The sequence below is a fragment of the Podarcis tiliguerta genome (assembly GCF_965153285.1).
Source record: "Podarcis tiliguerta genome assembly, chromosome: 10".
Lineage (NCBI taxonomy): Eukaryota > Metazoa > Chordata > Lepidosauria > Squamata > Lacertidae > Podarcis > Podarcis tiliguerta.
In genome coordinates this window covers 36296284-36318833 of record NC_139543.1, presented here as the reverse complement: position 1 = coordinate 36318833, position 22550 = coordinate 36296284, and the positions used below count along the sequence as shown (strand labels likewise).

At 37.6% G+C, this 22550-nt stretch overlaps 1 protein-coding gene across 6 annotated transcripts in view; it reads right to left on the bottom strand.

Annotated features, from left to right (window-relative positions):
• LRRIQ1 (leucine rich repeats and IQ motif containing 1) overlaps positions 1–22550 on the bottom strand; it is a 96025-nt gene that overhangs the window by 59766 nt on the left and 13709 nt on the right. For all 6 annotated transcript variants that reach the window (XR_014502415.1, XM_083400920.1, XM_083400923.1 and 3 more), the window contains 6 exons: positions 19582–19775; positions 18268–18395; positions 12993–13066; positions 11795–11888; positions 7372–7554; positions 2918–3385 (listed from right to left, as the gene is read on the bottom strand). Coding sequence is in view for 5 of the 6 variants with exons in the window: in XM_083400920.1 (XP_083257046.1) it covers positions 2918–3385; positions 7372–7554; positions 11795–11888; positions 12993–13066; positions 18268–18395; positions 19582–19775 (1141 nt within the window). In the remaining variant the exon portion in view is untranslated. The remainder of the gene's footprint in view (positions 1–2917; positions 3386–7371; positions 7555–11794; positions 11889–12992; positions 13067–18267; positions 18396–19581; positions 19776–22550) is intronic.

Here is a 22550-nt window from a genome sequence, read left to right as displayed (position 1 = left end):
GAGACACATTATCACAATTGGGGGGGGGGGCGCGTTGAATGATTTTTTCGACGGCACTTTTCAGTCCTAACAACAACAACATATTATTCATATATCACTTAATGCAAATATGTCAATGTTCAGTTAGATGGGAAAAGGAAGCACAATGACATGGCTTCTCTTTGCCCAGGAATGAAATTTCTCCAGCCAGCTCAAGTCTGGTAGTTTTGTATTAGCAAGCATATAGAGATTACTGATACAGTAAGACCATATAGCTCGCCATAATAGTATGAGGTGTGACTAGAAAAGCAACTAAGAAAGCAGTCATGAAGACAAGCAGAGCCCTTCAGGTTGAGAAGGAGAATGACTAATAGCATGATACTACAGAACTCTTATTATGTTATACATCTTAAACCTGCTCAAAAATAACTGCTTTTTAGAAAAATTGGCAGGATTGCAGAAATTTACCATACACACACCACTTTTGAGGGTTATAGTACAGCCTGAGAATACATATTTTTGTTTTGGACAAAACATTCAATGCAAGGTAGAAACTACTGACAAAATATTAACAGAATCATAGAAATGGAAGTGTCTGATTTGGTTTTTATTTGATTTGGTCTTGTAAGCTTATCACATATTTTAACTGTAGCATGCTTTTATTATTAGCGATATGGCAATAAAACTGCTAGCACATTTGCAAAGCTAAGCAGAGCCCAGTAAGGTTTCAAACTGGACGGGGAACCATGTGGAGAAATTCCTGCATTGCAGGGGGTTAGACTAGATGACCTTTGGGATAGCTTCCAACTCTACAGTTCTATGATTCAATGATTCCTACTATATTTTATGCTTATTTATTTTGTAAAAGTGCCTAAATAATTTATTATAAGAGGCAACTCATAAAAACAAATAATAAACATCATCAAGGCATTGCCCATGTAGGCAATCTAAGTGTACATACAGTGCAGAATCACAGAATTAGACAAGCTTTAACATTTTTTTTTATTTTTCCCAATAATAATATTTATAGCAATAAATGACAATTAAGCACAAGTGACTGAGAGTTCATGCCATCAGTTGCATCAAATTATTTTTGAAATATAGGGTATAGGTGGAGCTTTTGTTAGGAAAACCGCAAAATTGTTCAGCTTTTTTTGGGAATAAACCCAAATTGTTGAGCTTTCTTGGGGAAACCTCCACCCAAAATAGCTTTCTGAGCTGTTTTCACTGCTTTTCTTAGCTCATTGGCATACATCTGGGTTTTCCTGGCATTTTGCCAATTCCCCGCTGATGCTATTTTTGAATCCAAAAACCAGGACATGTCAGGAATTTTCCTGATGTATGGCAAGCCTAATCAAATATGAAAGTTTTGATATCACTAGCCATTATACCCTTCTGGGTGTGTAAGTTTAATCTTTTAGTCTTAAAAACTAGACTTTAACAAGTTAGTTCAAAAACTGATATTCTATGATAGGTAAAATAATAAAAACACTTGTCATGCCCACTCGAAACTGTGTGTATGGCAGACCTAATTGCATGCATGGACATTTGTCTGCACTGTCTAGTCACAGGGTGTCCCAAGCAGACCCGCACATCTTTCTCTTTAAATTTGCAAGTTCTTATGGGACATGACAATTGTCTGTTCATCATGTGTTCAGATATATATATGGTGATAGCCACAGGATGGGGAATTTTAAAGCAGCCATAACATGGTAAGTGGGTCTGTAATTTTACCCTACATAAAGGAACCAAGGCTCCCTGCTTTCCCTCCCACACAAAAAATCGTTTATAGATGAGTTACCACATGGCAACAACACAGGTCTGTGTAAACTCAGAGAAAAGCCTCGGGAAGGCTTATTGCAACCATAGTACTGCCTATCCCTAACCCATTTCAAAGTCCACTGATTTCTAAATTGGATAGGTTTTATTATGGTAAACGCACAAGCAGTGAGATTGTCTGACAACTGAATCAATGCATTTGATTACCATTTGGGTATGCTTTCGATAATGGAATGTTTGAGGCTTGGAATATGTTATTTGTATATCTGTAAAATACTTACCTTGCTTAGTTTAACACTATTTAACAGTATCATTTAAAGTGATACTTCGCTTCACCCGTTTCACATAAAATGGCATATAACTTTTGACAGTTATAAAGATAACCTGTGAGAGAATAGGTCTAGGCTAATTTAAGGTGAACTGATTATCAGAAAAGCAACCTACAAACTAGAATGAAAAGAAAGTTAAACAAGATTCTGAAAGGAAATCCAAGTTGATTTACAGGCAACCAGATTATATAGATATGAATATCTGTTATTTAACGTAAGTCACAGATAATCACACAGCAATGTACTAATGAAGGTGTTCTTAGCTGAGCAAGTACGTCCTATTATACTACAACTTTGAGGAGACCATACTGAAACAGCTTATTATCATCTCTCAGGTACATCAGTTTTCCATACAAAACTAGCCCCATATTTCTGCAAAATCTTTAGTACAGCATCTGAAGGAGACACTACCAGCAGTGACACATGCACACATACCCACCTTTGGGATTTTCAATGATTTTCTGAAGTGACTATCTACAGCAAAAAATAGATGGCTGTGTCCTATGCAGAAGCAAGGACCCTGAAGTGATGCCCTAGCTCAGGGTAGTTGCTTCTGTGCTTGCAGATCATGATGTTGTGCTGCTAAAATAGACATAACAATCCTTCCTAATTATTTACTGAGTACTGGAACAAAACTATTTTTATTATCTATTAAGGGAAAAATATATAAACTGAGGAGAAAATAAGTTTTGACAGTCACTTTATAGAATTATGATTATTTCTGAAAGATCATCTGGTACATGGAACCAGTCATGCCCTTATCCGCATTAAGATTACACAGTGATATGGTTATGTTTCCATAATAAAGTGTTTTGACCTTTGAATCTTACTTTTGTGAACTGTCAAAATGTTGAAGAGAATTTCCTTCATTGCTTTCCATCATTTGCTTGCTGAACGTGTTTCTCTGTAGACTGATTAATACGTTATCTTTGCTTTCCTCATTGTGATTAAGGGAATATTGAATAATGTCCTCTTGTCTGTGTTCTCCATTTTTCCCCATTCCAGACACTGTCACGAAAGAGTTAACGGACATAGCCTGAGTGTGGCCAGGAGCACTCCGTCTTTCAGCCATAATGAATGAGTCTTGCTTATTTTGTTTTACACCACTTATACTGAAGTTATTTTGCTCTGTGATGTTAATGGCTTCTTGGTTCAAAGGATCTGTCCGTTTTCCTGGTTCCTCTCCTTCAGTAGCATTTAGAACTCCATATTCATGTGCGTAACGGTGCTCACTACTTAGCTTCATCAGCTTCTTAAGATACCAACACTGGAGCTGTACAGCATCTGCAGAGAATTCACTTTGGGAGGGGGAAATGTTAAAAAGCATCTATTGGTTTTAGAATAATGAGTCATCAAATTTTCCCCCATCTAAATTTTAGTTATGCTGCCCCACAAGAAACAATAATAATAACCTCCCTGCAGTTTAAAAGACCAGAGATTGTCTAATTAGCCAAAGGTCAGGGAAAAAGCCTCCCTGGGGAGAGCAAAAGCCCCCAAAGTTTCAACAATATCAGGCGCAAATGCCAGTTTGAAACAATTTCTGTCCAAGCTGGACATATGACCAGCTGAGACCCTCAATGGGGCCAATAGATACAAACTGTCCTTTAGTTAGAGATTACAGCCATAAACCGAAACATCTGAAGACCTGAGAAATTTCACAGAATTAAGCTTCTTGATAGAAATATGTGAAATATTCTAATACACAGGGTAGCACCTATTCTATAAAACTATAAAACATATACTTTGGTTTTGAAATTGTAGGTTTTAAATGTGCATATAGCACTATTTCACCAAAGCGGCTAGAATATTACTCTTTGCATTTTTACATGTCAAATTAATGACATGTAATCTTTGGTTGGTCTTAATAAGGTATAATGTGTCACTGTGCCTGTTTATCCCTCCCCTAAAAAAACACCATATCTGTTAATTAGTTATTTATGTACCTTTCACTTTTTGTCTGAAGGAGCCAATGTGGTGGCTTACAAATAAGAAACACAAATATTAAAAACTAAAATAACCAGGCAAAGACACTTGAGAATCGCATAAATTATATAAAATCAGCAGACAAGAATAAACTAAAAGCATTTTATATCTCCTTCCTGTGCAAAGCAAAATCAGTAGCAACTTTGGATTTCCAAAGCTTTCCTGTAAAGCTAGGTTCCAAATGTCTGCCAAACAGTGATAAAAGATTGGGCCAGTCAGGCTACCTTTAGGAGAGAATTCCATAAAGGCTGTGGCACAACCAAAAAGACTCTGCCTTTGGAAAACACGGAGCAGTGATTTATTCTTTATTTTATCAAGATCAAGCATTAACTGAAACAATTCAGTTTTATTATTTTTGCAACACTGTTGCAAAAAATGTCTGTGGTAGTATACATAAACAGTTTTCATAAACAGTTAATAGGATATGGTATTGCTCCACTTATCTCTGCCTTCTAAGGCTAGAGATGGAAAATGGAGTAGGTTTATCTGTCAAACAGAAGAACTCTACAAGGGGCCAGACGTGGGATGTTACTTTGAAATTAAAGTCAGTTTGCATTAAAGTTCTAAAATTCACTAGAATGTGTATTAGGAAACATATTAAGTGATGCAATTTCAACTGAAAACATCCCAAAGGTGGCAGAAGATGCTTTAACACAGAATATTTCATCAGTAAATCTTTTCTGATCTAGGGAGCACTTCTGCTGCCTTCTCTACTTTTCAATGTATTGCAGAATACATTACTGAGTGATACAGTAATGTAGAGACTGTAAAGCTGGTTTCACTCAAATGAATCTCTAGCATTACAAGCCTAGTTTTAGTTATTTCTAATGTAAAGTGCCCCAAGTTCAATTTTTGTAATGTTCTAGGATTGCAAAGAACCAAAGCTCTTGAGGGCTGGATATAGCTTTCAGGTAATTTTGCAATACGAAATTTTCATCACCATTCAAGAATAAGACAAGAGGTGATGCTGGATTCTAACATTTCAGCTTAATATACATATTATTCAACATTAATTATATCATTATGTAAAGAAGCAATATTACTTTAAGTGAACTTGATATTTTTTATTATACCTATGGAAATTCTGACAAACTTTAAAGTTGAATATTGTTTACTATGTTGTGCTTTTTTACTTGAAAGATGGTGTGATATTATCTTGCTTCACAAACAAAAGCATTTTGGATTTGTTTGTTTTTTAAAAAAGATAATATGTATTGTATAAAGAAAAGTAAAAGATGTGACAAGTACATATTCAAAGAAGCATCATGTAATGCTATATAAATTGACATATACTTTAATATCATTATTGTTTCAGTCTAGTTTGCAAAAGGCCATAAAGTTTTCATGTTTATATTTCTTCAGTTATATTTCCTTTTATAAGCTTTTATGCCATTTTCATCTGTTTAAACTATAACTGTTTAAAAGGGTTTCAACTTCCATTAGTGTCTTTTATTTCCAGGCATCTGTACAAGAGCCTGTTGAAAGCCAAAACACTGAAACGGAAGTGCATTTTAGCATAGCTACTTACAACTAAGTGTGAAAAGATTAACTGACAGACAGAGTAATTAATTTTTTTTTAAGCACATAATTCTTAAACATGGGTAGGCTAGGCATAGTGAATTTGAAAGCAGGAACAACACAATTTAATTGAGCAGCTCTAGTGTATGAAACATGGATTAGGAAACCTAGCAATGATTACCTTTGGCAGTTTACATACTTGAGGTCATACCTACAGGGCCTCATAACTTAGTGAGATGTCAAACAGACAAGAAGCTTGCTTAGTTTTTATGCTGTTCGTTAGGCATGTTGCATTAAGGCTGCAATCTTAGGCACTCTTATCTGGGAACAAGCCCTGCAGCACGACCTGAGGGCTTATTTCAATTAAACATAGGATCATGCTACATGACACTTAATTTACATGAAACAGAGATCGGTTTAGGCACACATAAAAGGGGGGGGTCATGTGTGATTTCATTATATGAATTTTATTTTCCATATTTTAAAAAAATATACCACACCATCAGGAAATTAGAGAAAGATGAGAACTCAGTAGCAAAGCACATGTTTTTCATGTAAAGTGTTCCAAGTTCAGTTCTTGGAATCTGCAGGTAGAGGTGAGGAAGAATGCTGTCTGAAACTCTAGAAAGTCACAGGTCATCAATACTGAGCTACATGGTCAAGTAGTCTAACTCATTATAATGGCAGCTTTCTATGGATTCCATTTTCTTTGTGGAATGGCACTATTTTTATTACGGTTCTCATTACTGTTGTTTTGATTGTTTTACAGTGCAGTCCCATGCATGTCTATTCAGTTTTGTTGTTAGTCTCTGTGGATTCTTTTCAGAAGCACACATATGAAAATTAAATAATGCTGGCCCATTTCAGAAATTAAAATATGTCTTAACATTTTTCATAATGTAAAATAAGAACAGTTAACTGATAGATAAGACACAAGTGGTCTATCTTAACCAGACAGCTTCCCCCCTTTCCATTATAAATCACACCCACTACTTTTCAGTCAGAATTTTACCTCATCGCTTCAGAATTGTATGCTATTCTCCTATGACCAGATTACCATTGCCAACAACATCACACAACTGAAATTCTGCCTATTACCTTTTCTTTACAATAAGGAACAGTCTAGTGCAGGAAAGATTTAGCAAATGTGTCTCAAGTCTTCTAAGCAAACACTTTCCCACTTTGTTTTACAGCGCTTCAAATAAGAACTCATGTGCTTCTCCTGAGTGAGGTGAACACTTTAGGCTCTGTTCAGACACTTAATCCATGTGGTGAGGCATGCAAGGAAAGGAATTACACTGCACACATGGTAAGAGCACATGGGCACTTCACACCTACAGAAGACTACTTAAGTAAAGACACGGTCTTTGACAACATAGTACTAATTTCCTCATGCATATATGTCTACAATAGTAGATAGCATCCTTGCAATGCAAAGTAATGTCATGAAACAACTGATAAAGTCTTAAGCACAGTGAGTGTAATCTAGCCACAATTAAGCTGTTTTTAGGCCCATTAGTTTAATGGGAGAGTAAAGCATCTGGTTAGTTCAAAAACCTTACTAGTGACTTTGTCTTATGAATCCTTGAGGAAGAGCTAAATCCATCTGGTACATTTTGAGACTGTTGTTTTTTAAAAGGTGTCACAAGGCATGAATTAATTAAGTAAAAGAAAAACCGAAATAGATATTTTAGCAACTTTTCACCTTAATGTGAATCTGATGTATTCATATTCTCATATTTAGGAGCACAGAAAGGCATATCAAAATGCTGAATATACTTACATTAACCTAGTTGTGGCTTTTTTGCTGACTAAATCAATTTTTTGAATCTGAGCTTGACAAAATGCTGCAAAGCTTCCTGGCTGTGCTTTTTTCATCATTCTTTCATCTGCATTTTCTGCATCAGACTTTATGTTTTCATCATTAAGCACATTCAAACTGGGAAGAACTTTAAGTAAAGAGTGCCTTTTAAGATGAAAGAAAGCTATGTTAGTGCTAGAATAAACACAGTTTATTATCATCTCTGCTATAAGGATGATGGTTAGGAAGATGCATTTTCTTGTTTAACTACATAACTATTTACTTGAAAGACAATAAAACATTTTGTGATTCTTTAAAGATGAAACAATGCACTTCATTTGATTATTGGACCATATATATAAAGTTCTGATCCAAACCAGGCAGCAGCTCAATACAAGGGATTAGATGTGGGAGAGGTAAGTTTGGGTCGCCTGACATTTAAAACAAAAACAACCAGAAAAGTAGCTATGGGGTTGCCCAAGTTGGATTAGGTGATGATACTGGGAAAAGGGGGTTTTAAACTCTCCTACTTCCCACTTGCTGCTTCCTCAATTGAAATTTCACCCTTGAAGCTTCAAAAATCCAACTGAGGAGAGAAAAATATATGTGAATCGCTATCTTTTTCTTTCTCTTGTGGGCTGCTTCCCTACTATGATACTTCCCTAATTGAAATTGTGCCTCTGTAGTTTCAAGGAGGTCAACTGAGAGGAAGAGACAACAGGTACATGCCTCACTTTTTTCTTATACAAGGGCTGGAATTTTAAATTTGTTTTATGGGAGAGCATGGGTCATTTTGGGCACTGCAATTTCACCCTGAAAAAGCACTTTTGGGGGGCCCGCGATCTCGTGCAGGTCACTTGACTCACGCAGGAGCATGGCCCTGGAATACAGTGTCCCAGTTTTTCACCTCGACATGTTGGATGGTATGCTCATGATGACCTAAGGCAAATAAAGAAGCCCTTGCTTGTTTGGGAGCTCCTTATATGGTCTGGAGATTCCAGATCAGGAATTCTGGAAGCACAGTAATTTTATGGTAGGGACAAACTTATAGGATCCCCCAGGCCAGCATAAATAAAGGTAAAGGGACCTCTGACCGTTAGATCCAGTCGTGACTGACTCTGGGGTTGCGGCGCTCATCTCGCTTTATTGGCTGAGGGAGCCGGCATACAGCTTCCAGGTCATGTGGCTAGCATGACTAAGCTGCTTTTGGCGAACCAGAGCAGCACACAGAAACGCCGTTTACCTTCCCGCCGGATTGGTATCTATTTATCTACTTGCACTTTGTGCTTTCGAACTGCTAGGTTGGCAGGAGCTGGGACTGAGCAACGGGTGCTCACCCCATTGCGGAGATTTGAACCACCGACCTTCTGATCAGCACGTCCTAGGCTCTGTGGTTTAACCCACAGCGCCACCCGCATCCCCAGTACCACCCACATCCCAAGCCATATTCAAGCCATATTCTTTATAAACAATTACAATATCACCAAATTTAGACTCAAGCTAGCCAAGGTTAAACACTTTTAAGTTCCATGGATTTCAGTGGAAAAGTTAAGTATATGTTGAACACTTTCTTAACTGAAATATACCATCAACCTGATGGACAGATGCCCAAGGAAAAACAATGAACTAAAACCACTTAATTTTGGCTGGCTCATATTCCTTGCTTCTATAAATAACAGCATAGCTACAACAACAGCAAAATGTTTCTTGATTTTTTGTTGTGCAATAGTATTAGGTGATAGCACTAAACTGATAAGTCCACACTGCATGTGCAGGTCTATTAGAAACAATGTTGAATAATGATATATTGAAAAGATGCCATATCAAGTTGATTAATGTTAGAAAGTAAGGTTTCTTAGAGCCATGGGATCTTAACACTAGTTTTTCCAGCTGGGTTTCTCCTAGTGGCGGCTGAATCAATATTTCATTTAGTGAAAACTTCCTGGTGAATATTCTGTCACTTAAGAGGTTCTATTAATCATTACTGCAATGAAACACTTTCCCCCTAGGAGTGCTCAAACTGATCCCAGGGTTTAATTTCTAAAAAGTGATTTCTTAGTACTTCAGCTTCCTCAGTGTTATCACTGGCTGGACATGAAAGTAGGAAACCTATTGGGAAATTTTACAACTAATTCCTTTGTTGGTATCAAGGGGTTATGTAAAGTTCACTGAAACATATTGCCTGAAGTTATAGTGAATGCTGAATTCAACAAATCCATACTTTATAGTATCCCGTTAGATAAATTAATCTCTTGTCCAATTATGAAAGCTCAGTTGGTCAAATAACGTCGGAGGACCTTAATGGCTCAGGAATTTCAAGGATTTTTAAAACTGGGCTTGGATGGAGCAGCAATTAATTTTATGTAATATCAACCATTAAAAACAATATAGCTACAAATGGTAAGACAGCTACGTTGTCATATAACAAGCACTACTTTAGTAAAATTACTTTGTCTTTTACAATTACAGTACCAGTTATCTTCATCATGCAAGAATATAAATACATATTCACAAGTAATCCTGTGCTAGTAAATTTCTACATTTTTCTGCATATATGTTGCCTCATCTGCACCTGTCATATAAAACATGTTTAGAACAAGGGTCTGCTCAGTTGGTATGACTCTTTGGAACCAGTACTCATGGTGAGATCAGGAATGGATCTTGGGCTCATGGTACCCTCCTTGCCTGTTCCCTAATTACATACAACAGTTAATAGCTGACTGATATATTGTGTTTATTCAAAAGTTGGATCTCCCTGATCCTCTGATCTAAACACTTCTAGCATGATCTAAATTTTTGTGGGTTTCCCACAAGTTCGTCTGTGTGTGTGTGTGTGTGTGTGTTTGCATATATGTGTAATATGACTTTCAGCTGAGCTGATCCATTTTTAGAAAAATGGGTTTTCCAAAGTGAGTCAGCCAAGTTCCATGTGGAAAAGAGATGATTGAAAAGAATCTGAAAGCATAACCAAAACAAGCATAGAAAGGAATGTGAAAAAAGGAAGGAGACCATTCTAGCTTTAGAGATATCTTACAATTATTTGAAAACCAAAAGAAAATTTTATACAAGGTAGAATGAAATACAAATCATTACTAAGAATGGAAATGAACAGTATAGCTTGGTTATCATTGTTTGCTTCCACATGAACCCAATTCGATAGGCGTTTTAAATTAGACTGGGAATCACCTAGCAATTGCTAGTCTACATAAACAAGTATCAGCATTGGAGAAATCATACACAACAGCAATTGTACTTCCAAGAAACAGGAAATACAGATGTATTTGTTGAGCCGCTTGAAGTCCAAAATGAACATGACTTTTTTTTTGTAAGGAGACCAGGGAGAAGCAAATAAATTAAATAAAATGGATGTTTGAAGTGGATATAGTTTTAATAGCATTGAATTTGAGGAGATGGGATACTGTAGTTATGAAAGTCTGATGTTTCACTAGATTCCTGGATTAGATGCTATGAATCTGACCCTGGGTTGCTGAGAGAGCTCCAAAGAGCAACCCTCAGATGCCATCTCATTCATCCAATGTTCTGAGCAAAGCTCAGAAGATGCTTCCTAATGAGATGCTGATCTACCCTGTCAGTGCTCTTATTATGTGCAGGGTTTGTTGTTGTTAGTTTTGCCTCTTGGTGAACTGGAGCAGAGGTAGTTTTAGGGCAGTGTGAGCAGTTTGGCCGCACTGGATGCAGAGCTGTATTGGGTGCTGCAACAACAATGTAGAACCAAGTTTGAGAGGCAGGGGGTACCAAATTTTAGGCAGTGTTGCATAGGGCAACACTGAAATTTGAGAGCCCAAAGTTCACCACTGATTGGAGAAAGAGGAGACCACCAACTTGGATAGTTACAAAAGTGGCTTAGGCAAATTCATGGAGGATACGGCTAATAGCCATCCTCGCTATGTAATACCTCCAGTTTCAGAGGCAGTACACTTCTTGGCACTGAAAGATCCAGACTAGCTGAGTTCAATGAGATTAACTCTTGCATAAAGTCTGCATAGGCTTGCAGCCTAAGTGAGTTGAACTTAGGTCCTGTTGAAATCAGTGGAACAAGTTAGTCAAGAACCACAGAAAGCACTAGGAATTAATTGTAATTAACTTGACTTCTTTTCTGTGCAAATAATGATTGTAATCATAAGTAAATCTTTTTTTCAGAACAAGAGGCAATCATGGTTTTGTTTTCACATTCCCTTTCATCTGTGATGTATGGTGTTTCTATAAAACCTTGGGAAGAAGGGAGAAAAGGAGAGAGGAAGTGAAACAGCTCCCCAAAAGTACATTTCACTATTATTTGGTTAAAGGCATAGGTGGCCACCCTAGAGGAAGAAAAAAGAACAAAATCTCAGCCACCATATTGATACTCAGCACTTGTCACAATCTTTTACTCTCATCTGGTTACCTCCAGTTCTCTTCCTGAAGAAGTGGATTTCCTTGCAAGGATAATTCTCTTAGGCTATCACAACCACCAAGCCACTGAATGACACTGTTAAGATCTGCATTTGTTAAGAAAAGTACAAATAAAATAAATGGAATAATTCTTTTATTGCTGTTGGGATCACAACAAATTATTTTCAAATAATTGTAAAATTCAAAGAAAATAAATTAAACCAAGTTCATCGTTCCAGAGATTATTAAATGTCATCACTAAATGCCAACCCATTTCACCCCTCCTAATCATTCCAACACAGATTATGTTCACCATATTGGATTGTTATAGGGTGCTAATTTGGACAAATTTCATTTGTTCATTTAATCACTCCGTGAAATTTATTGCTCTCTTTTCTTTTGATTTACCTGAACACTGGATTTGCATGAATGCTATTTGGTATGCTGTTTATCTTTGTTATATTGGTAGATGCCCGACCAGTCTTTTTTCTTGGCTAAGGACAGTTGTCACTCACCAAATTCAAAATCCCTTGCCTACTACATGAAGGCATAGAAACTAAACCAACCAAGGCTTAATATAAAGTAAAAATATATACTTACAGCAATATAAGGATACAAAGTTATTTTGATTGCCTTATCAAAGTAAGACTCTAAATCAGAATGAACACACAGAAGTTGTAGATGCTATTAAAAAACAACAACAACTAATGGTGTTTTAATTTGAACTGTTGTCTATTATGTAGTAATACGTATTTAAGTATTACTTAGATAAACTATCTATGATTAATGGTTAAGGAGAAGACCTTGGAATTTCCCACTTGCTCTCTACTTTTCCATTGTCATTAACCATATAAAGGCTTCTGTCAGCACCACCATTAAGTATTATTCAAGCTAAGCAGGATTTACTCTTAACCAGGGTTATATCTGGGTTTCAATCCTGCACAAGAGCAAACTCTCAGCACTACTCAGCACCTCAGCCATGGTTAAGCATAGCAAAGATTTGTGTTGGTGAAGAGATAATGTGATTCTGGAAGTAGGGAAAATTTGCATACCAACTCTACACTCCATGCTTAAGAACAGTGCAACAAACAATATAAGCATTTTATAGCTCCCTCTGTATATGTGTCAACAATCAGGCTCACTTATATTTTACAATGCAGCATTTGAAACTCATGACAACAATGTCCCTCCCCTTTATCTTTTAAACTCACCTAATAAGCAGTTGTTACTGATATCTAGCTTTTCCAAAGACACACACGAAAAAAGAGGTGCAAGTTGAGTCAAACTGAAAGAAAAACAACCAACATTTTAATAGAAAATCATTGCAAAACTATCTTAACCATGGGAGTGAAAAAGATGGAACAGGTATTGCAGAACTATACCTTCAAAACCCAAATATTTTTGTATCATTTGGTAGCAAACTGCCTGTTAGCTATCCAAGGTGCTAGGAGGTAATTGTAACAGTTTTCCATGTAATAACAGATAACATTTATCAGGCTTCAGGAAATACCATAAGAACTATGGTTTTCAAAAGTAATGAAATGAACTTCCTTAGAGAAGAGCAAGCAGTTCTGTGGAAGGTTTAGTTTCCACATAATCCCCTTTTATTGGATGCTGCTCTTGGGACAGAACAAAGGTGATCTCTTCCAATCAGTGCAGTGGAGATACTGCACTTATCTTAATTATTAGAATGAGAAATAAATGATGCATACATTGATTATATGCAATCTATTTGGCACACTTATTCCTACTTTTTTCTTAAGATTCCTCCCCCCACCCCGCAGCTAAATATAAAAGCAAGAACACCCACCCTTGTAGCTTAGAGACACTCTGAACCTCCTCATACAGATATTTACTGCCTTAAGGAAAGCTTGGTATTAAAAAGAAAGAACCCTACCCAAAGAGATTTGTAATTGTAGACATATTGCGCCTTGCACCATCTGTTTGTTTTATAGTATATTTAACTCAAGCAGCACCTGAATTTCTCAGAAACTGCTTGCCATGCAAAAGGTTCTTAAATGCATGACAACACAACCTTGCAGCCATTAAATTTCCAAGATGTTATTCCATTTAAAAATATACGTATTGCCTTTCTTTTATTTGTCTCATTACTGCATGAGGCGAAATGCTTTCTTCTTATACTAACACAAGGAGGATTATTGACCATAGTATTTAGAGTTGAAGGTGGCAAGCCAGCAGCTTTGCAATTTTAGGTGGAAGTTTCACAGTAATGGGTCAAAGCAACAGCTAAACATTTTCCGGAACACAGAGTTGACAAACATTTTGATCATTAAAAGCTCAAATTGTGGCTGTCCTGGATTACAGAAGTTAGTCTGTTTGAAATACAATAGACAAGTTAGACTGTGGTTTAATGGTGTCGCCTGTTCTTATCAACTAAGTCTTACTCAGAGTAGACCAGTTGGAATTAATGAAGCTAAGATAGTCATGTCCTTTAACTGCAATGAATCTACTCTGAGTTGGAAACCCCACCAAATCTCTGGGCAGTATACTGCTAACTTTTGAAATGCTCTAACGAAATGAGAACAGAGAACACTGTAAAATCATAGATGTAGAAGAACTCTGTATGCAATACATCTTATGTTGCTTGTTAATAATGGCATTTAGGGTGTCATAATTTAGAGAACTGGATGTCTTACTTGCCATTCAGAGCTAAAATTCTTGTCCTGTACTATACAAGGCAAATCCTTTTTTTCAGTCTGTCATTCTATAGCTTCCTTTTCACTGGCGGTCTTTGTCTTTTTTTTCTTTTTCTTTTTAGAAAATTCAAACCAGAAAGACAAAGGACATTACAGAAAACTTAATACCACTTGACCTTGTCCCACTAGCCCTGGGCATTAAAAGGATATAAATTACAAAGACGACACAGAAGTAAAAGATATTTTTTTAAAGTCCAATAGCTTCCTTTTTCTGGTATCATTTAAAGCCAAACAGTCGCAAAGGCAGGACAAAGACAGTCTGGGAGACTTATATGAAGAAAGCAAAACTGAAACAAACTTGAAAGTTAAATGCATGTGGTAGTGGGGGTCGGGGAGGAGAAGCAGCAAAGTGCTGAAGTGTATACTCCAAAATACGCACACTAAATACACTTTTTGTCAAAATCCATTTATTGCACTTCTCTGCAATGCAGATAGGTTTTTTTTATGGATGCTCACAGACTTTTCTTCTGTGTTATGCAATTGACTTATCTTGTTTATTATTCAAAATAAAATAGCCACTTTTGCTGAATTAAAGATGCACAAGCTTTAAAAGAAAAAGGCAACACTTCATATTGAAAAAAGTAATAAAATAAAATGATACTTGATCATTACATAGTGCATCCTGTAAAAAATTTGTTTGGGTCATGATTCAGACAAAGCAAAGGCATTTTAAATAAAAATTCAAGGAGAAGTTTAAACATATGTTTGAGGATGTGATCCCATGCCCACTTACTTGGGAATAAGTCCCATTAAACTCAATCGGTCTTACTTTTGAGTAAACATATATAGGATTCCACTGCATATTTCTTAAAGTCTTAGGAGTGATTCAGAGGTTTCAGCTGGTGCAGAATGTAGCAGCTAGGTTGCTTATGGGGGCAAAGTACCACCAGTTTATAACACCCTGCTTGGGGGATTTGCACTAGCTGCCAATCTGTTATCAGGCCAAGTTCAAGGTGTGGGTACTAAAATATAAGGCCCTATGAAGCTCAGGCCAGGTTACTTGAGAGACCCTTATACAACCAACAGATTGCTGTGGTCTGCAGGGGACTTTTTTTTGCAACTTCCAAAGATCTCAGAAGCCAACTCCACAGTAACTTGGAGCAGGACTTTTACTATGGTTTCCCCTGTTCTGTGAAATAGCCTTACTGTCACTATACGACAGCTGCCCACTTTCTGGAAACAACTGGTGACATTTTTGTACTGTCAGACTTTCCCAGCTAGATAAATGGGTCTTTCACATGTATGTCTACTTTGTTAGGGTTTAGTCTTGTTTTAAATGCATTTGCTATGGCTTGTCCCCACTGTGGAAGGACGTGTGGATCCAGAATTGGCCTCCACAGTCACTTACGGACTCACTGTTAAAACCGTGTTCATGGAAGGCAATCTTACTTGGCTACGAGTGATCGCCAAAGAAGAAGAAGAATGCTCCCCAATCTCTTAACAATGGTTCAGAGATCTGGAGAACCCCTCAGACTTGCACACTTCCTTTCCTTCTCAACCTCATATGCTCCTCGGTCCCTCTTCTTTTCTAATTACTCCTTCTCTTTTCAGCATTAGCTGAAACAGAGTTTGAAATCACAGTTAGAATCAGGTTTCAAATGCTTATTTTAAAGCTGCCTCTCCTGAGCTAACCATGGTTGGTGTTGAAATAGAAGGGTAGGGGAAAGTATTGAAAGCCCGAGAAGGAAGGAACAGGAGAGGGGTGCTCTTGCTCTCTTAACCATGGAAATTCCTACATGATACAACTTATAAAACTTGATGGACAACTACTTTGAAAAGGGGGAAGGTATTCTGCTTAATAAATATATGGTACATACGGAAATATTATTATTGTTATTATATATTTTTATCCCACCTTTTCCCTGATAGGGACTTGAGGCACAGATAAATAAGGACAGCTTTGAAATATGAAAATGTGTTCTTCTCACATCATGCAGATATAATGTACTTCATTCTTTTAACAGGGGCAGTCATCCGGATAAACATACTGTTCAAATTTTTAATATGTGCAATGCTTTAAAAAATATTACGAGTCACCTATCAGTATTTTGTCTGCTAAAACTTTATTAGGCATCCATGTTTACCTTTAAAAATCAATTATTCCTATTATAAACTAAAGATGAAGACCTGTTATCATCTATTAGTTGCAAATTAGACTTTCCTACTGGAGCTTTTTTCTTAAGGAATATATGGATTCACAATCCTAACATTCATAGGGGCTTCCAGCAGTCAACAAAAAGGAAATGACACTCACTGCACACTCTTAAGAAGAAATCATACAACTGCATCAGCTGCAGGATAAAAGCAAAGGAACAGCTTTTCTTTCAACAGCTTACTTCATTACATTCAATCCTTCTGTACGGAACATCCAATCACTTATGCCATAGCAAAAGCATATGGAGCTGCTTAGAACATGGCCACATTGGTAAAGAAACTACAAATATCAACTACTGAACTACTACATTTTTTACTGCTTTAATCATCGATTCTGCTGATATTGTCATCCATTCCAGCTATATTTATAGTCATGCCTATCCACTTCATCCTCATTCTCACTTTTGCTCAAACGATTTATGTTAAAGATGTTGACACATACAGCAGAGGTATGGGAAGCTTTTCCTGCTAGAAATGTCAGCCAAATATCCACTCAGCTATTATGACAGAGTGCTTCCTTCCACACAACAGGAAGCACTTCACCAGCTGTCGACTGCAATACACAGCAGCAAAGGGAGGAGAAAGAGAGAAATCACAGAAATACTCTCCTCCTGCAAGAGAGGGGAGTGGTTGTGGTCGGGAGCCGGACTCCGCCTCAAGCAGGGGGCGTTAGCCCCCTGCCTCCCACTCACCTGGCTGGTGCCCACGCCCACAGGCAGGCACCCAACTATGGACCTTAGGTTGGTCGCCCTGGTTGTCCAGGGGGCCTGGTAGGAATTTTTCCATTTGGCATTAGGCTTTTTGGTTTTTTTGCCTACCTCGTAGCAATTGTCACAACTTTCGTGGTATTGGTGGGCAGGTTAGGCATTGGAATAATGTGTTGTGGTGTGTCGAAGGGCTAGGTGTGGCCATCGCCTGCGCCTTCAATTTTGGGTATTCCGTTAAAGGAATCCGGCGGTCGTGTATTCTGTCTGATGCCTGCTTGGCGGGAGGCCATGGCACGACCCTCGGTGACATCAGGGGAGAGCCTATCAGTTGGATTAGCATCAACAGGCTCCACCTACTGGTGAATAAACCCCCTTTGTTTTGGACATCCAATACCTAAGCCAATACCCTTTCACTGCTGTAATCAATAAAGTTGTGGCCTTTTCTTGCCCATTAACCTTATATCACGTGTCCTTGTGTTTTCATTCCACTACGGGGGGATCGGGTCCTCGAACCACAACAGGGTTCAATGTGTATGATAGGCCCATGGCTGTATGCTTTGTATGTAGAAGGACCCAGACTTGATTCCTTGTATTTTCAGTTTTAAAAGGGCCTGAACTTTATACAGTCGTACCTTGGGTTACAGACGCTGCAGGTTACAGATGCTTCAGCTTACAGACTCCGCTAACCCAGAAATAGTACCTCAGGTTAAGAACTTTGCTTCAGGATGAGAACAGAAATCGCACAGCAGCAGCGCAATGGCGGCAGCGGGAGGCCCCATTAGCTAAAGTGGTGTTTCAGGTTAAGAACAGTTTCAGGTTAAGAACGGACCTCCAGAACGAATTAAGTTCTTAACCCGAGGTACCACTGTAATCCACCCCCTCAAAGAATATAATATTATTAGTTTTACCTGTTTTGTGAGATAAAAAGTATCTGTAGCAAAGGCAGCCAATATGTTGAAAGCTTTTCCATTGTTGAGATGCTGTTGTCTTCCAAGTATAATTCTCTTAGCAAAACATGATTTTCCAGGCTGGGAAACTAAACATAAATCAATAGCATATTAACATATTATTATAGCACATTGCCTATCATACTAAAATGACTCAGGCTGCAATCCTATTTGCAGTTACTGCAGCATAAGTTCTTAATAGGTTTTTGAAATATTATTGTTCATTTAATATGCTGTGAGCCACTTTGAGCACAATTTTGTAGGAAAATGGCATGCAAATAAACAGCTGATGATGTTACACACACACACACGTAGAGAATATACATATAAATATGACCAAAATTAAATAAAGGTGCTTCAGTCTCCGATGTTCCTTTGAAAACTGAAATGTACACTCAATAATGTATATAGTGACCATTCAACAGCAGCAATGGGGGGATATGATTCTGTGTACCATACATGTGCATACAGGTGTGTGTGTGCATGGATCTGCCCAACACTCCTTTCACAACACATTATTTCAGAAATAAGATGAAATTTGAAGTCTTATAAAGGGGTGACGCTATGTGATTCCCTCTCAGAATGATCAAACAAAACCTTATGCATTGATAAGAATGGGGCACTCCAAATGTCATCTTAGAAGAGGCACTGCACCTTCTCTATTGAACATGAAGGAATATATTATGTAAAATAATGTATGCTGAGGCACATAAATACATCTTTAGAAACCCAAAAGTGTGCTTTTTATTCAGAACTACTAGTTTTTCTCATCTGCAAATATAATCAACTGATAGTGTTGGATGCTTCAGACCTTCCACCAAGTGGACAGAGCAATCCATGGGTGGAGGAGATCTGCTACCAGAGATGTCTTGGGAACAGTGCACAGGATATTTAGAGGTGACTGCTATCACAGAGAAAGCTCCCTGTTGCATTGCTACCAAATAACAATCCAGCAGATTCTCCTCAGAAGAACATGTAGTCATCTGGTTGGCCATTGTAAGAATACGACTGTGTCTTTGGTCTGATCCCTGAATAGGTCTTCTTAAGTTGTTTTTTTTTTTTAACTATACCAAACTTAAAACTGGCACAGCTATTTTTCTTCTCATTTAAAGCAACGGAAAGAGAAAAATGAAAAAGCAAAAAAGAGAAAATCGGGGTGCCTGGCATGAGCCTAGAAAACAACAATTTCTCTACCACAGACTTTCTCCCATGCCTAGAATTGCTCTGTAAGACTTATTTAATTGGATAACAGCCAAGGTGTTGTAGTTTTTTTACCTCATTGAAGTTATTCCCTTGTAACTTCAGAATTTGAAGAAGGCCACAATTTTCAATGCCATCAATATGAGTAAGATGATTAAAGGAACAATCTATATACACTAGAGTAGGAGTATCAGATAGTCCTTTGGTGCTGATCAATTGATTGTGATCAATAACAAGTCGCTGAAGATTTTTCAATGACTCCAATCCACCTAAAAAGTAAAATTACAATATTTCAAAGCGTTGAAATAAAAAGATACATTGGTTTTGACTTAAGGAATCAGAAGTACAACAGGCTTATATTATAGACATAAAAAACAAGTATGTTGCCTCTGTTTCCATCATCATACTAAATAGTTACTAAGCATGAGAAGGCATTGATATATCTAGTCCATAATAGGATTGTTTATCAAAATCTTACTCATTTCTGAAATCAGTAACAAGTCATAATAGCTTCCCATCAGAACATTTTGTATTTTATTCTCCATTTGTTAAAACCATGTAACATTCATAAACCTTTCATAAACACCCCATATTCTCTGTTTGAAGGGAAGTAGATTTATTTCTTTACTGAATATTTATGTTGTATTTCCATTCAACAAATTCTCAAGGAAGCTTGCATGGTCAAAAATACAGAACGCTTAAATTACATCTAAAATACATAAAATTAAAAGACATATTAACAATAAACTATATAAGAGCAGCATACAATCACATGACAAAAAAAATGAAAATAAAATCAGGACTGATAAAATGGCCTTTGCCTAGTGCTGGAGTGACATTAAGAAAGGTGCTAAGCCAAATATTGATATGCAGTTGTAATTATTTTTATTGGGGCCCATGGAAGGGATGGGGGGAAGTCAGGAGATTCAGAGTAATCTCAGTATTTGGATTCTGAATTGATGTTCATTGTGTGCTTATATTTTTAAAAATCAAATAAAAAAAGTATTTTTTTAAAAAAAGAAAGGTGCTAAGTCAGGTTGCAAAAGAATTGTCCAGGTCAGGACACTACCAAAGAAAAGGCACTTTCTCTAGTAACTACCTGCAGCATCTCACCTGGTGGGTCCAATTAGAGAATGACATTCGGTTAAGTTAGCTGTGTGCATGTTGTTTGTGCACCCTTACATCATAGAAATATGATGTGAAAACATAGTAAGAGACTGCTGGATCCATTTGAATGCCCCTCTAGCCCAGGGTTCTGCTTTCACAGTTGCCAACTGGATGCTTACAGGAAGCCCATAAGCCAGACCTCAGTGCACATAGCTATTGTTGTTAGCCATCCTTTCATAAAATCATCTCATCTTTTAAAGGCATTCAAGTTGGTGGCCGTCACTACATCTTGTGGGAGTGAATTTCAACTTTAATTAGACAAAAAGCAGAGTGGGAAAAGCACACAACAGGGAATAACAGATACTGTTTAGAAATATGTAGGGTGGAGGCAGGAAAGATATTTTCTGATGATTCTTTTGTGCCACAAACATTGGTTGCCATACATCCAGATTTTCCTGGACGTTTCAGCAATTTCCACCTGGGCACTTTTTCCAACGACCGAATCCTGGCTATGCCTGGGAAATTCTGGATGTATGGCAAACCTAGCTATAATGTACAAAGTGGTGTGTGATGTTGAGTGATGCTTTCCCACTTTTTTGGTTTGAAAGGAAAACAACTTTTTGTGACATGGTATATGTGCTCACTGCTTCCTTTTTGTCTGCAAAACACTGGGGGAGACAGAGAAAGAAACTAAAGTCAGTACGCTAACCTTTCTATTATTTGAAGTCCAACTCTTTTATGGACTGGAAAATCTACAGTGCATACTTGCAATATGCTCTAATACAAATGTTGCCACATATGGTTCCATATAACACTTTGATTCTCCATTATTCAAAATGATTTTTTTGTTAGAATTAGGGACATGATCTAACGAAGAAATTTGCATGTGTAGCAGAGAACTATGTGTGCCGTGGAGACATCTTGCTTTTACTATAGCTGTTCCTACTGCCAAGTCACAAGATGTTCTTAAACTTGAACTACAAATAGGCTCATCAGCGCTGGGAATTGCAAGGCTGAAAAGTTTACTGAAAGCTTATTTGGACTGAGGTCCAAGTTTCAAACCAGGAACTATGCCTTGAATTTCAGTTTAAAATACCGACAAATATTTCTGCTGACATGAAAAAATAGATCCAATATTAATATAGCAATCAGCAGCAAATATCCGACTAGGTAAAGGTAAAGGTACCCCTGCCCGTACGGGCCAGTTTTGACAGACTCTAGGGTTGTGCGCCCATCTCACTTAAGAGGCCGAGGGCCAGCGCTGTCCGGAGACACTTCCGGGTCACGTGGCCAGCGTGACAAAGCTGCATCTGGTGAGCCAGCGCAGCACACGGAAACACCGTTTACCTTCCCGCCAGTAAGCGGTCCCTATTTATCTACTTGCACCCAAGGGTGCTTTCGAACTGCTAGGTTGGCAGGCGCTGGGACCGAACGACGGGAGCGCACCCCGCCACAGGGATTCAAACCGCCGACCTTTCGATCGGCAAGCCCTAGGCGCTGAGGCTTTTACCCACAGCGCCACCCGGGTCCCAGTAAATATCCTACTATCTATAACCAAATGCCTCTGCACTGAGTACCAATCCTGCACTTACTCACTTGAAAGTAAATTGCATTGAATTCATACCCATTGGACTGTACTGTTAAAATGTCACAAATTCTGCATTACATGAACTAAGTTTTCTCAGATTTTTTAAAACTAAGAATCAGACTACTGGTTTAAACATGATTTCCACTAGGATAGATTTGGGTACCATTCCACAATTACTAAAAATAATTTCAAATATACTTCTAAATTTAAACGCAACATTGCAAGTCAGCGGTTTGGAATCTGCTGTTAAATAATCTGGAAAGCTAACCTGCACCACCTAGTGGATTTATGGAATATAAAAGAGTTATTTAGACTTGTCACTTTGGGTTCATTTTTTCCTTAGGAATGT